Here is a 15,090-nt window from a genome sequence, read left to right on the forward strand (position 1 = left end):
GTGCACCTATGGATGAGGACAGTGGGTGGGGAGTGAGGGCGGAGGGTGGGGCGGGAACTGGGAGGAGGGGAGTTTTGGGGGGGAAAAAAAGAGGAACAAATGTAACCTGAACAATAAAGATTTAATTTAAAAAAAATTAATTAATTAAAAAAAAAAGAAAATAATTGTATGGTTGGGTCACAACATGAGGAACTGTATTTAAAGGGCCAGAAGGTTGAGAACCACTGGACTAGAGAGACACCAGTTGTTTGCCCCTCCCCCTGCACGCACTCTGACTCCGAGTCGAATGTGAAACCCTCTAGTGCACAGGACAACGCTCCAACCGACTGAGCCACACGGATCAGGGTGAGATCACCCCCATCTTACAGCACAGGAAGCTGGGGGTCAGGCAGGGGGCGGGTGGGGCTGCAGTCTCCCCACCATGTTCCATGTCACCCGCTGCTCCCTCCACGGCCACCGTATTTAAGTTCCATGGGTGCCAGGGTCCAGTCAGCGTCCCTCCTGCCCACAGCTGGCAGCACCCTGACCTTGAGTCCGGAGCGCCTCCCTCCCCCAGGGTCTCTCCTATGTTGGGAATCTGGGAGCCCTTCCAGCTGCGACAACCTCCCTGACCACTAAGCCCACTGGCCACAGGTCTCAGGAAAGTGGGTACCTCCATGGGCTCCCCTGAATGTGGCGGACAGCCAAACAGGCCGCTCAGACCCAGGCAACGATGGGGTGGGAGGTCCAGTCACTGTTTAGCATCGGGCCTGACCATTGTCACCGACCCATTCACCCACCACAGCCCAGGACAGGTGCAGCTTGGGCCGGGCTGGCCGCAGAGCAGCTGCCCACGCCATTCTCGGCTCTGCCCCTAGAATGCCCCGGCCCTGGCCCCGGCTCAGGTCACCACCATCCTGTCTGGGCCCCGCCTTGCCTCTGCTACGTCAGCCTCCAAAATGCAGCTGGGCACCTGGGCTCAGATCCCAGCTCCAGCCCCTGCCAGCGGTGTCACCGTGGGCAAGTTGCTTAGCCTCTCTGGGCCTCCGACCCCGCACCTGGGCAGCGGCGACCTCACGGGTTGCGGTGGGATCCGCCGAGTTGACTACAGCAGCGGCCTCACACTCAGGTCTGCCCCGGCGGGGGCACCGAGGCCAGTGTCCTCCAATCAAGCTCACATGCAAATCTGAAAGTCACTCCTTGGACTGCACACCTGCCACCCCCCTGGCACGGCCGCTCAGACCCTCTGGGACGCCGCCCAGCCACCGCTCCTGGCGGATCAATGGTGTGGAACCCGTCCTTGGGCCCTCGTTCTGCTGCCGGTGACACCCTGGAACAGTGGGGTCCCGGCTCTGTCTGGACTGGGAGCCCCTTGAAGGCAGCTGCTGGCTTCATTCTCCCCCGAATGCAGGCCCAGGCCCAGCTGGCCCGGGCAGGAGCCAGAGGAATGCTTGTGGACTTGAACTTGGATCAACTCTCCACCAACTGTTTCTCGCCAGGGCTGACTTCCCAATACCTGAAGGCGTGGTCCAGCTGGGCCCACCGCAACCTCAAAGGCCAAGGTAGCCGGGCTCCCTGCCTCAAAGAAGGACCCGCTCAGAGGGCAGCCCACAGGCCTGGACGCCAAGCTTGGGGTCAGATCTACCCGCCCCCTCCCCCCCCCCCCCCCGGGGGGACTGGGGACGGAGCCCACAACCCAGGCATATGCCCTTGACTGGAATCAAACCCGCAACCCCTCAGTACCCAGGCTTGACCCAGTGCTCCGTCAGCCGGCTGCCAACCTGGGTCGGGGAGAGGGGGAAGGAGGCCTGCCTCCCCAGCGCTGTCTGTGGCTGCGGCACGGTGGCCACAGTCCAGCCTCCCCGCCGGCCGCCGCCGCCTTTTAAACCTGGCCAGACAGACTGAGAGGCTGGGCCTCCTCCAGGGCCAAGTCTGTGCGAGGAACAAAGGCTTCTGGACCAGGCTCCTGACCACAGGGAAGACAGGCCGGACTCCCAGGACAGCTGACTGCCAAAGCGGCCAGCGCATCGGGGGCGCGCCAGGCCTGATGCTCGAGAACATCGTTACCGTCCCCTGGGACATCCCCAGCAGAGGCCTGGGCTGCCCAGAGGACCCCCCTCTCCCAGCCCAGGATGCGGCCCAGCCGAGGGAGGCGGCTCCCGGGCAGGGCGGCTGCTGGGTCTCAGCCTGTCTGGGTGCTGCAGCCAAGGCGGGTCCTCCGGTCCCGGACAGGTGCTAACTGCGTCCTGTTCATTTGTATCTCAAGAAAAATGAAGTGGGTGAAGGCAGAGAGCAACTCTGTGTGTGTCTGCATCTGCACGTGCAATTGTTTTGGATGGTCCATGAGGAAGATGATGAGCAGAGGCGGGAATGATGTGAGGTGGGGCAGTTGTCTGGGAAGAACGGCATCTCAGGCAGCAAGTGCAAAGGCCCTGGGGCCCTGAGGCCCAGCCTGTGTTCGAGGTGAAGTGACAGCTGTTCCACTTTGCCCCAGACCCAGAGGCTTCCCAGGACACTGGGGTGTCAGTTTTGTCTTTATTTGCTTGTTTGCTAATCCTCACCGAGAATATTTTTTCCACTAATTTCCAGACAGACTGAAAGGGAGGGTGGAAGAGAGGGAAAGAGAGAAACATCGATGTGAGAGACACATTGATTGATTGCCTCCCCCAAGTACCCCGGCCAGGGCCAGGGATGGAACCTGCAACCCAGGTATGTGCTCTCGATTGGGAATGAAACCTCGACCCTTCAGTGCACTGGCCGGCGGTCTAATCGTTGAGCCACACCGCCCAGGGCTGGAATTACAGTTTTAAAACCAGGATGAGTTGGTTACCCTGTTGAGGGACCTCAAGGAGGCCAGTGTGGCCGGAGCAGGGTCAACAGCGGGGGGAGGAGAGGAAGTCAGGCAGGTGACAGGGCATCAGGGCCCGGAAGGGCCTGTGAGGACTCGGGCTTTTGTTGTGAGTGAGACGGGAGCCCCTGGAGGCTCCGGCAGAGAAGGGCTGTGATCTGGCTCGGCTGCTGAAAGGCTGCGATCACAGGAGTGACTGTGGAACACGGGGAAGCGAAGGGCGTCCAGGGGACGTCCTGACCCTCTGACCCTTAGTGGCTGAGAGGCCACGGAAAGCCTCCGTCCCACCTCGTTAAGAGTCTACAGCCACAGAGAGACAACGCGCCTTCAGCGCGGCCTGCTCCCTGCAGGGGGGGTTGGGCGAATGAGACCCACCTTCCAACTTGGGAAAAAAGAGCTGAATGGAGCAGCATTCTTCAAAATCTTACAAACATCAACCAGCCAGAAGGCAGAAGGGGAGGACCCGGGAGGTTTCGCTGACGGTTTTGTCCTCATGGGATCTTTCCGTCCTGCAGGAAGAGTGGGAAGACCGAGCTTCTCGTTGACTGGCCGTGTGTGTCTAGGTCAGTGGTTCTCAACCTTCCTAATGCCCCGACCCTTTAATACAGTTCCTCATGTTGTGGTGACCCCCAATTTCATTGTTACAAATTGAACATAATTAAAGCATAGTGATTCATCACAAAAACAATATGTAATTATATATGTGTTTTCCATGGTCTTAGGCGACCCCTGTGAAAGGGTCGTTCAACCCCCAAAGGGGTCGCGACCCACAGGTTGAGAACCGCTGGCCTAGGAGAACGAGCTGAAAGTCCCGGGAGCCTCACGCTTGAATTGGATCAAGGTCTTCATGGACGGGTGGTGTCTGCAGGCATATGGCACAAGCACATGCAAACCCTCTAGTATCCTGGGCCTCAAATGGTTCTTGCACATAATTTTTAAAATACAATGTCCAGCACACAGTCAAAGATAACTAGGCACACAGGTACATACCAGCCCATGACGGAAACCGACAGAACACACCCAAGCAAAGGAGATCCTGGCATGATCAGCCAGACTCAGCTACCACCTCACCTCATCTCCACAATGACCCTGAGCGGTAGACTCTGCTATTATCTCCTTCAGAGACAATGAGATGGAAGCTTGGCAAGCTAGTGATTTGTCTCAGGCCCACAGCTAGTGAGTAGGAGAGCTGTGATTCAGCTCGGGCCGGGTGCCGCTTGATCTATGCCAGGCATGCCCCGCACGCCCTCCGCCCCGCGCCTTCCACCCCACGCGCCCTCCGCCTCGGAAGTCCTAGAGGCCTGATGTCAGAGCCTGCGGCTGCCCTTGCACCTCGGCGAGAGCCACAGCCTTTAGTAATGGGAGCGGACAGAGAGGAAAGCCTGGGGACCATGTCAGGGGACACCTGCCCAGCCACCACCCTCTTATGTCGGGGCAGGCCCACGGGAGTGATGACCAGACAGAGCACACGAAGGGCCAGAATGTAGGCTGATGGGAAATAGAGGCTTCTGGGTGACGACCTGGGAATATCGATTACAATGCAAGATGCTCGCACCCTCCCACCCACAGCTCCCCTTCCGGGACCTGGTTCTCTGGGTGCTGCTTCACTAGGGCACAGAGGGAGGGAGGGCGGGGTGAGGGTGCTCCCTGCAGCCCCTTCACAGGAGTGACACCCGGAACCAGCTGTCCGCTCCCAGAGGGCTGTGGGAAAGTGAGGCATATCCACATCTCAGAAAGCCATTCAGAAACGAGGTAGGCTTTTCTGTGCTGGCATTTTTTAAATGTCTAAAATAGAGTATTAATTGAAAAAAACAATTGCAAAACTGCACTTTCTATTAGTTCAAAAAGTTTACACACACACACACATATGTAGCATGTGTGTGTTATATTCATGGGGGGAAATCTGAACTACAACTGGAAGTAACAGAAAATCAGAGGACGCGTGGCTTCATTCTCTAGGTACTGTTTGAGCGTTTCACAATGAAAAGGCATCACTCCGAGAAGCAGAACCGAGAGCGTGTGTGTGTGTGTGTGTGTGTGTGTGTGTGTGTGTGTGTTTCATTTGTCTAGATCAGCGGCCACTGGTGGTCCGTGAGGTCTGAAAGGCTGGTGACCGCTGGTCCACATGCTCATAAGGGCGCCCACGCCCACCCTGCGCCTGTGCTCCTGCGATGGCTCCTGACCCTTCAGCTCTGTGCTTACCAGACTCTCCTCCCCAAACTTCCCGCGTCCACTCGCCAAACTGCTATTGAAAAGGGGCTTCCTAAATGGCCAGCCAGACCACGCCGCCTTCCCTGCGAAAAACCTTCAGTTCTCGTTGCTGCTGGTGTGGAGTCTGAATGGAGTAAGATGCTCCCCAACCTCTCCACCACCCATCTCTGCCCCCCTTCCCACAGCCCCCCAATCCTTCCTCGAATGTCAGCCCGTGGACAGCCCCGTCCCACTGCACAAACCCCCTGCCTGTCATTCTCTCTCCCTGAAGTTCCTTTGACTCTACCCACCCCCTCATCCCCTCCGCCCCCCACTAGCTGACTTCAGTTTGCCATATAGGTGATGTCACTGCTGCAGTAAACCCCTGTGATGGGTGTTCTAAGAGGGTTATCATTCAGGGATGAAGTCATCACCCCACAATCACTGTGTTTTAACACGAACCACCTCTCAATTCCTGTTTACAAGCCCTTATCTCTCATTAGTCACTAAGCTTCTCAAATGGGCATTTATCTTGTTCACCAGCATCTCCCAGCCCCTATACCAGTGATGGAGAACCTTTGAGCTCGGTGTCAGCATTTTGAAAAACCCTAACTTAACTCTGGCGCCGTGTCACATATAGAAATTTTTTGATATTTGCAACCATAGTAAAACAAAGATTTATATTTTTGATATTTATTTTATATATTGAAATGCCATTTCACAAAGAAAAATCAACCAAAAAAATGAGTTCGCGTGTCACCTCTGACATGCCTGTCATAGGTTCGCCATCACTGCCCTATACAATGCCTGACAGTAAGTGCTCAATGTGTCGGCCCCACACTGGAGTCTAGAGTTCGATTCCTGGTCAAGGGCATGTACCTGGGTTGCAGGTTTGAACCCCAGCCAGGGCCCGTGCGGGAGGCAACCAACATATGTGTCTCTCTCACATCGATGTTTCTCTCTCTCTCTTTCCCTCCCTCCCTCCGTCCCTCCCTCCCTTCCTCTCTCTCTAAAAAATCGATAAAAAAAATATCCTCGGGTGAAGATTAACAACAAAAAAGTGCTCAATAAATATTTGTTAAGTGATTAGCTATGACACATTCACATTTGTCAAATAAATAAATGGCTCACAGGCACAACCCAGCTGAAGCAGAGTCGGTGGCCGTTTCTGCCACCCACGTGGCAGGTATGGTGTGGGGGGCACTCCAAGAGCCCTGCAGCCAGCTCACCACGCCCGGGAACAACCTCCCCTCAGTGAGCGAGCTGTGCTGGGCTTTCAGTTACCCGGATGTCAGTCCCTGGGGCTCAGAGACGAATGTCACAGACCCGCGAGGGTCCACGGCACATTCACTCTCTGGTTGCTCCCAGGGGAGCCCAGGGCACAGGTAAGTTGCTTGTGGGGTGAGCCAGGGAAGGAAGTCGGCAGCGCACACCCCTTCCTGGAAGGGGGTACCCCTGCCAGGAGGGCCTGCCACAGGTGGGGTGTAGATACTGACGAGAATGGGGGTGCTTATTTGAGCACGAAGAGGTCAGTGGCCAACGGGGCCAGGTCATTGCTCTGCGGTCAGGGATGGGGTGTCTGGGGCCAGGGCTCCGATTCTGGGGCGCTAGAAGGCTCTTCGATCCCAGAAACACTAGTCCTGACTCCACACTCCCAAATGCGTCATGGCGTCCGGCACAGAGAACACTGAGGGGTGGGGGGGGGGGGGGGGGTGGTGGCCCTTTTTGTTGTTGTGAATCCTCACCTGAGGTTATTTTTTCCATTGGTTTTTAGAGGGTATAAGGGAGTAGAAAGGGGGGAAGAGAAACATCGATATGACAGAGACACAGTGATCAGTTGCCTTCCGCACGCACCCCGATTTTGGGGGCGAGGATCAACCCTGCAACCCAGGTACGTGCCCTTGACCGGGCATCAAACCCATGACCCCTTGGTGTGTGGGCTGGTGCTCTAACCATCTGGCAACACCAGCCAGTGCTCACGGCGCTTTTACAAATAGCTAAAGGCCAAGTTGGGAACCTACTCAAAACCTAGCGATGGGACAGGACTGTGATGCACAGAACGTGGCCATGTGACGGGTCCTGGGCACCTCCCCACCATGCCCTTCGCCTGCCAGCAGAGCAGCTCCTCAGCAGAGATTTGCTTTCTCCTTCCCGGGGGGTAGGCGGGGAGCCTCCCTGCTCTGCCCGCTCAGAAGACCACGTCATCTGCGCCATCCTCGCAATGGGGTCAGGGCTGAGGGCTGACCCTCAGCGGGCTGGGCCACCCTGTCTTCCCCACTTTCACGAACCCCCAGGTCAGTGAGGACAAACCCGGCTCAGCCTGTAGGGGGGCTTCTTAAAGCGTCCAGACCGAGTCAGCAGGCATGGGACCCAGTGGCCCTCCAAGCCCCCCCCCAGCTTCTCTCCTGGCTCAGTGCCGTCGACCCCCCTTTCTGGACAAGAGAGGAAGAAAACATACTCACTGCTTCCCAGACGGAGGCTGAGCCAGCCGCGAGGCGGAGACCCGTACTTGGTGAGGACCGAGTTCATGCTTCAACTCTGGTGGAACCTCGCCCGGCCCTCCAGCCACGTGCCAGCCCTCAGGTCTGTGTCCCTTTCTGCAGCGAAGGGCTTCTCCCAGCCTCACCCCAATCCTAGCTCCTCTGGCGGAATCGGTCTGCACAGGCCCCGGAGCCCTCAGCCCCGCCAATCTGCTTCCCTGCAAGGCAGGCCCCCTGGGCGCTGTATGTTCTAATGTATGGGCTTCCTGGCCGCGGTTTGCCCTGCGTTCCCCTGCTGGTGGTTTTCTCCCCTTGGATTTTCCATTCCCAAGTACCCATTCGCGCCCTGGAACAGACTCCTCAGGCTGCTGGCCGCCTCGGCGTCCCTCCCTTCCCGGAAAAGCAGCGCCGGGACCCTGGTGTCTGCAGTCCCGGCAGCAGCCCCGCTAGACGCCTTGGCGAGGAGGCAGGCCTGCAAGTTCGGTGGCTTCTCCCTGCCCGGCAGACGTTCACCCGGGAGATCAAGTCAGTTCCAAAGTGTTAGAAAAACCCAAGCCACAGTCTGCTGAGCACCGCGGAGGCATCAGTCACCATGGCAACCCTGGGCTTCCCAGCCCAACAGTGTCCGCCGCTCAGCTGTTTGCTTACTCAGCGCTGCCGGCACTTCCAGGGGACCTGCTGCCCCGACTGGACTCCAAGTGCAGCTCCGTTCAGGCTGCGCCCGCCCAGCCCTCTCTGCCCAACTCTTCTCCTGGCAAAACCTTGGAACTCTTTAGCTTAGCAAAGCCGTTCGTTCCGCGGAGGCCTGAACATCACATGCTCCTTCCTTCACGGCACAGATGGCCCCATGTTTATTTCAGCCACTGTTCAGGCTCAGCCTGTCAGCCAGCTTGTGGGGGGGCCCGGCCCTGGGAGGGGAGTGGGGAGCGGGGAGCGGAGCTGCTCGCACCGTCCAGAGGCAGTTACAGCCCCAGACCCGGGCTTCTCTTTTCTTAATTTGAACTTTTCTGGGAGCAAAATTTTCCTTCTCCTCTAATACACTCTCCAAGACAGCCAGAAAGGAGATGGCACCCTCTCTCAGCTCACATACCTGGACCCAAACAGAAAAATTAACCTGCCACTGCGTTCAATACTGGCTCGGAAAAGCCGCCGGCATTGCTGGGCTCCCTGCGTCCCCGCCCGGCACCCACACCCCAGCCCCTCCCAGTGTTTTATTTTACCCGGTGTTTCTGTCATCATCGCTCCTAATCACTGAAGTAATTTCCTGGAACAAAATGGTCTATGTATGTAAGGAATTACACCAATTCATGTCCTAAAAAATATTTAATGATACAAAAAGGATGTAAGTGAAAAGAGCCGGACAGAAGAGCACACATACAGCAGGACACCAATGTTGTAAAAAATCCACACACAATTCAGAAAATGTCAGATGAGGCAGCAGCATGGCACCAACAGCGACTCTCCGTGCGGCGGACTGGATCACGTTCAAATGTGTGAACTGTTCATCCAAGTTCAAAAACACTAAACAGAGGTTTAGGAAAAACTCCCAGGAAGGGGGTCCTTCACAGGAGCTCTATCAGGACACGTGGCCGGAAGAACGGTTTTAAGGTGAACCTGCTGGATGGGGGCCAGGTAAGAGGTTCTGATTCCAACACTGAGCTTCTGCTTCGTTCCGGGGCGACGGTAAACAATCCGATCTTGGTCCCTGCCTTCCAGACGGGTGCACGCAGTCCCTGCTCGCCTGAGGGCCCGGCCTCCGCACTGCTCGGGCAGGGACCCCAGGGAAGAGCTTCCGTCCCATCTTAAAGGGGAACAGGCTCCAGTGAATGTCTCCCTCACAACCTCATGGAGCCCGTGGTCCAGCCAGGATTTGAACTCAGAGCTCTAACATCACAGCCTGCTGTCTGACCCGCGACACTGCCACATCCAAAGGTAATAAAGCCTCTACCAACCCATTTTTAAAAACTCAGGACTTGGCATAAAGGAGCCCTGGACCCACATCGCCCCGCCCCACACTGTCGGGTGGACAGCTGAGTGTCCGGCAGGTGATCCCACCTGTCAAAGGACCCAGTGGAGGAGGCAGGGCCTCCGCTCCACCTGGGGCCTCCCCACCCCTCTGTCCTCTCCCAGGAGCCACTTCCAGAGTCCGATCTCTCGGAAATCCTACTCCAAGGCACCTGGAGGGCGAGTCACTGTCCCTCCCCCTCTCTAATCTCGTTTCCGGGCTGGGGCCTGGGTGTACACTGACTCCTACCCTCAGGACTAACAGGGTCAGGAGGGAACACTGAGCTGTCTGTTTATAAAATAAAATGAACCCTAGAATAAGCAGGTACTACTTTGGAAATCACACACCGATGATTAAGAATAACTCAATGCAGACTCATTCCTACACACCCTGACCACAGCCGACTAGAAATAACAAGCCCACACCACCGACACTGGTAAGCAAATGGACATCCACAGCCGCCTGACCAGAGCCAGGGACCTAGAGGGTCCGGCCCTCTGACCATGGCTGACAACTCCCTCTAGTGGCCCCGTCTGCTTTCTTTACCGAGGGGCCTGAAGAAGGACCGCCTCCTTAAATGACAGCAAGAGGGGCAGCTGAAGGCAGGCCTGGAGCAAAGAAAAGGCAAATGCGACCTGCTGCTAGCGACCTAGTGACTGTCATCAAGATGCAGGGGCTGGGGAAGGAGGCAAGAAGTTGACGGTGGTGGATTGTCTCACAACTATTTGCCAAGTCAAAATAGAAAAATGTGTACATGGTAAACTTAAATATAAATAAGAGGCAATGAAGAAGTGAGACCTTAAGTGGTCTCCAGAATCCTAAAATTCACCCGGGAGGGACAAGGCTCCTGTGAGAATTTGCACGCCTGAGGGTCTCTGAGATGCTTAAAGACAATGATAATCAGCGATTTAAATGAATACAGATGGTAAAACCTGCGAATCGAATCCTGGGGACCTCCTTCAACATGATCTGCCAGGAAGCGGACGTTCACAGTCAGTCTGAAATGCTGCCTCAGTACAGTATCCGGCTCTCCTCAGCACAGAAATGGTGCCCCAGACGGCTCCTCTCTGCCCCCCAAAACCACCCACCTCGGGGTAAGGACCCATGAGCACCAGGGAGACGAAGACAGACTTCCACCTGGGAGGATGGCACCATCACCAGCTCCCGCACTCAGGAGGGGCGTTCAGCCCAGAGCTGTCCGCATGTTCAAGCTCAGGTCGAGCTGCCAAGGGCAGGAACGGGCCACTCAGAGCTCCCTGCCAGGCCTCTCCCAGACCTCTGCCCCGGCTGTCAGTCTCGGAGGAGAAGTCAATCAGGGCAAATCTCTAACAAGGCCCCGAGAGGGTTCCTGGATTTGAGAGCTTTTTTTCAGCATAAAACCAGTGGATTAAAGAGAGAAAGAGAAGGCTTCTCGAGTCCAAACCTCCATCTGTTAAGCCTTGATTACATTTAAAGATGAAACACGATCTTTTAATACTTGTCCCACAGGAATGGAAGAGAAGGTGGATAGGATCACGTGATCAGGGGATGGGACCGACCCACCAGCGGGTCCCCCACCCTGGCCGGCCACCACAAGTGGGCGAGGGCCGAGGTGTGTCCCCACATCCTGTTACGCTTGGACCCGGCTGGCCAGCCTGCCGTCCTCCCTGGTACATCTTTTGGGCCCTTGTCTCCCTATTTTTACCCAGGTTCCAACCAGATGCTTGAACTTTGTTCTGTTTCAATGGCGTCTCACCTTTTCCCTGCTGCTTTCTCACTGTAGGAAATGAAACATCGTGTATGAACCACACAGCAGAGCAGGGCGAAATGAGGTCACGGAGCTTTAAGAAGGGACTGAAGTGGACTATGACTTCCACGAGCTGTGGAGGAAACGCTGCTCGCCAGGGCGCAGCCGCAGCGCAGAGCCCATCAGTCCGCTGACGTCAGGCCGGAGACAAAGTCAGGCTTCCTCCCTCGTTAGAAACGTCAGTGTGCCTTTCGATAGAACCTAGCTTTTGGATGTTGTCTCTTTCTATATGTTTCCTCAGCTTCTCTTGCTCCAATTTTCCCCGTTGCTCCAGGAAGTTTAACATTATAATCTGTTGTGACGTAAGGAATCGTCCCCTCAAACCCATGCTGAAAGGAAACAGAAAACATGCAAACTCCCAATCCGCCCAGTCTTCCTCCCCCAGAAGACAGCGTGGAGTCTCAGTAAGCCCCGCCCCCTCCTGAGCTCCGCCCCTCCCGAGCTCCGCCCCCTCCTAAACTCTCTCCCCAAAGGCCAGGAAGCACTGGTGCCCCTGAAGGCCGGCCTCCCGTGTCTGTCTCTCTGTCTAGTCAACTCCACAAGCACATCCAACAGGAGTGGTAAGTGCGGGCGTTTCCATCTCCAACAAGCAGGTAAGAAGGGGGGTAACAGCAGGCCACCCACAGGCCCGGCAGTTGGGCTTGGGGGCCGCACAGATGCTCTTGGCCACCATGACCTTCCCAGGGCTGCACCTGAAGATGGCCTCAGCCTCAGGAAAGGGAACGGCTCCCCCACGGGCTCCCGTGGTGCTGGTGGCTCATGGCCTTGCCTCTCCCCTGGCTTCCTTCAGCCCCTACAACCAAGTGTCCGTCTCCCCAACAATAGCCTGCCCACGACTCTAGCCCAGTTTCAGGTTCTCTCTCTACCACGGACACAGCCAGCTCCCTCCCAGGTTGTCCCGGAGCCACACTCACCTGGCTCTTGAGGACACACTGTGGAATGGAAATGGCTCCGACCAGCAGACAATTCACATTTCTTAGCTCTTCCGGGGGCACAGGCGTGAGGATGTGGTAAAGCCGCTTCTCCATGTCGATCCCCCTACAGATCCCTGAAGACCCAGAGCACACGCACATCACCCTCCGCAAGGCGCCAGGCCTCCTACCACCCCACTGCAGAGCAGCTTCTAAGTTTCAACTTCAACTGGGTTTTGCTTTGAAATATGACATGGCGGGAGACGGAGTGTGGGAATGCCGGAAGCCATGGGAGCTTCTCCCTGCTCGGCTGGGAGGCACCGAGTGGTCTTCATGCCGAAGTCCTAGCCTGCACCTGCGCCAGTGCCAGCGCGCCCTGGGAAATCTAGTGGGGCAAAGGTGACTCAGCCTTTCCCTTCACCCAGTCCTGCTTTGTGGTCTGCACAAAGTGACACATCACTATGAAGATGCTTTAAGAAGTACAGTGTTGTATCGATCAGAAATGTGTAATTGCTAATGACTTTGCTAATTTTGGGTCAAACTTCCAGAAACATCCACTGACGTTTATTGACCTCGTGAGCCAAGAGACGAACACCTGCCGTGGGCTCCTGGAGGAGACGGGCCCAGAGCTGCGGGAGCTGCGAGGTCCAGCCAGACCTGGGCCTGTGCTATGGACGCGGCAGGATGTCAGGACGTGACCGCGTCGCTTGCGCTCAGGTCACTCCCGAGTGGGGGGTCCAGTGCAGGAGTGAGGATGCTCACACGGGCACGGAGGACATGACCTGGAGGAGCCTGACTCACTTCGGGAACAGAAGCTGCCTGACCTGCGCGAGGGTGGGATGTGAACGAGGCGAGGAGGACCCAGGGGTCGGGCCAAACACCAGCGTGAATCTTTGAAGGACCATTGAAGGTGGTATGGGGTGGGCAGGAGGGGGTCCGGGGAGAACATCAGGCGTGTGGACCCATCAGGACCTCAGTTTTGGACCCAAGTCCTGGACGCCCATGAGATATCCAAGCAGAGAGTGCACGGGTAACATGGGCTTGGAACCCTATGGGAAGTCAGCAGGAAGAGGGACTGAGAGCCCCAGCGGTGGGCGAGCAGCCTCGAGAAAACACGCCAGGAGAGAAGGCGTCCCCAGGCCTCGGGGATCTGGGATTTAGAGGGGCCGGCAGAGAAGCGGAGGAAGAGCTGCTTCTTGCCTCCCCGAGGCCCGAGGCCCACGGTGCGCGGAGACAGAGCAGCTCTCTGACCATCGAGCCGAGACAGCCCCGAGATCAGACCGGCCATTACAGCTGGAGAAGTGGGTCAAGCTCCGTAGGTTTATAGACACGTTCACCCTCACTCACCGAAGCCCAAACAATCGCAGATTGGAGTCTGTGTAAGCAGGACGGGCCCCTCTGTATATCCTCCGACATCATCCAGGATCTTGCAAAGGCCGACCCAGCTGGCGTTCACAGCATACAGGACGTGGGTAGGGGCGACATCAGAGTGAATGACCCGGAGGGCGACGGCATGGAAAGGGACCTGGAAAACAAACGGGCACCTCCCTCTGTTCATTCTTTTTCTCTTTATTAAATTTTTTGGTGACATTGGTTAAGAAACTTAGATAGGTTTCAAGTGCACACTTCCACGATAATCTGTATATTGCATTACGTGTTCACCACCCAGACTCCAATCTTCTTTCGTCACTACATGTATGACCTCCTTTACCCTTTACTACCCCCACCTCCCTCTATTAATTCTGAGAAATTACTTTTAGTTTGTGTCAGCTGACTAGGCAGCTTTCTAAAGTTATGTCTGCCAAACTCCCGCTGAAAAGTATCTATACAGCGAAGAAACACCAACCAGCGTTTGCTCAGTTTCACTGCTTTAATACAGAGCCTGAGAACTTGACACAAAGTCCTTGCGCACCACCCACACTTGCTAGAAATCTAAACGAATGCCTGGAACTCTCTTGTCTAAAGAGACACATAAGACACAAGTCTGTAGAGGTCCTACAGGGGTTACAGTCGCGGGAGACTGTGAAGACCCCATCACCGAGGTACTAATGTAAGAAAGCCAAAATCCACTCAGCGAGAAAAGGCCGCCATTCATTCCCTGATGCAACATATTGAACTAAGAAAAACGCATCATACTCCTGGAGCACAAGTTAAGTAACTACCTTTAATGTAACTTTCTGGGTAATTTCAAAATCTTAAAGCAGAAAAGTATTTTGCTACATAGATTATTTAGATTTCAAAACAAATTTGAAATTTAAAAAAGGCAATTTTGCCAAACCGGTTTGCCGGAAGCCGGTTCACCCTTGCTGCTTGATACAGTCGCTGCAGGAAAGAAACATCTGCACAGCATATGTTTCAAGGGACCTGGCGTATATAGCATACTGTTCTTAATATGCTTGCTCCCCTTAGCGCTATGTGTTTTAACCAAGGTCACCTCTCCGAGAAAGGTTGTTTCCCCAGGTAGGGATTTTTCCCTGAAGTTAGGGAGGAGATAAAACTCCTTAACTAAGCGCCAGGCGGGTAGTTAATCACTTTAACTACGAACAATCATGCTTAAGCTACATAATCTTTACTCCCTGGAATGGAGATAAGAAACAACGCCCTAACCTTTGGAATAGAAATTGACAGGATTAAAATCAACTGGTATAAATACAGATGTAACAAGACAACAGGACACAGAACCTAGAAACAGAACCTAGCGAGAGAACCTGCCTGAAGAACCTAGAGACAGAACCTAGTGAGGGAACATGGCAAGAGAACCTGACTAGAACCTGGCGACAGAACCTGACTGGAGATCTGGGCTAGAACCTGGCTGGAGAACCTAGTGAGAGAACATGGACACAGAACCTGGCTAGAGAACCTGGACAGAACTTGGCTGGAGATCCTGGCTA

At 55.4% G+C, this 15,090-nt stretch overlaps 2 protein-coding genes across 2 annotated transcripts in view; both read right to left on the bottom strand.

Annotated features, from left to right (window-relative positions):
* PLEKHG5 (pleckstrin homology domain containing, family G (with RhoGef domain) member 5) overlaps nt 1-8,192 on the bottom strand; it is a 48,968-nt gene extending 40,776 nt beyond the window's left edge. Inside the window, 1 exon segment of the mRNA XM_014546177.1 lies at nt 7,480-8,192. Within this exon segment, the coding sequence (XP_014401663.1) occupies nt 7,480-7,546 (67 nt within the window). The 5' untranslated portion in view covers nt 7,547-8,192.
* A 609-nt stretch (nt 8,193-8,801) lies between these two features.
* NOL9 (nucleolar protein 9) overlaps nt 8,802-15,090 on the bottom strand; it is a gene marked incomplete at its 5' end in the record, with an annotated part of 14,030 nt that continues 7,741 nt past the window's right edge. Inside the window, 3 exons of the mRNA XM_005874365.2 lie at nt 8,802-11,617; nt 12,203-12,336; nt 13,547-13,724. Coding sequence (XP_005874427.1) covers nt 11,468-11,617; nt 12,203-12,336; nt 13,547-13,724 — 462 coding nt within the window. The remainder of the gene's footprint in view (nt 11,618-12,202; nt 12,337-13,546; nt 13,725-15,090) is intronic.

This window comes from Myotis brandtii, unplaced genomic scaffold (genome assembly GCF_000412655.1).
Source record: "Myotis brandtii unplaced genomic scaffold, ASM41265v1 scaffold434, whole genome shotgun sequence".
In the NCBI taxonomy this organism is placed as follows: Eukaryota; Metazoa; Chordata; class Mammalia; order Chiroptera; family Vespertilionidae; genus Myotis; species Myotis brandtii.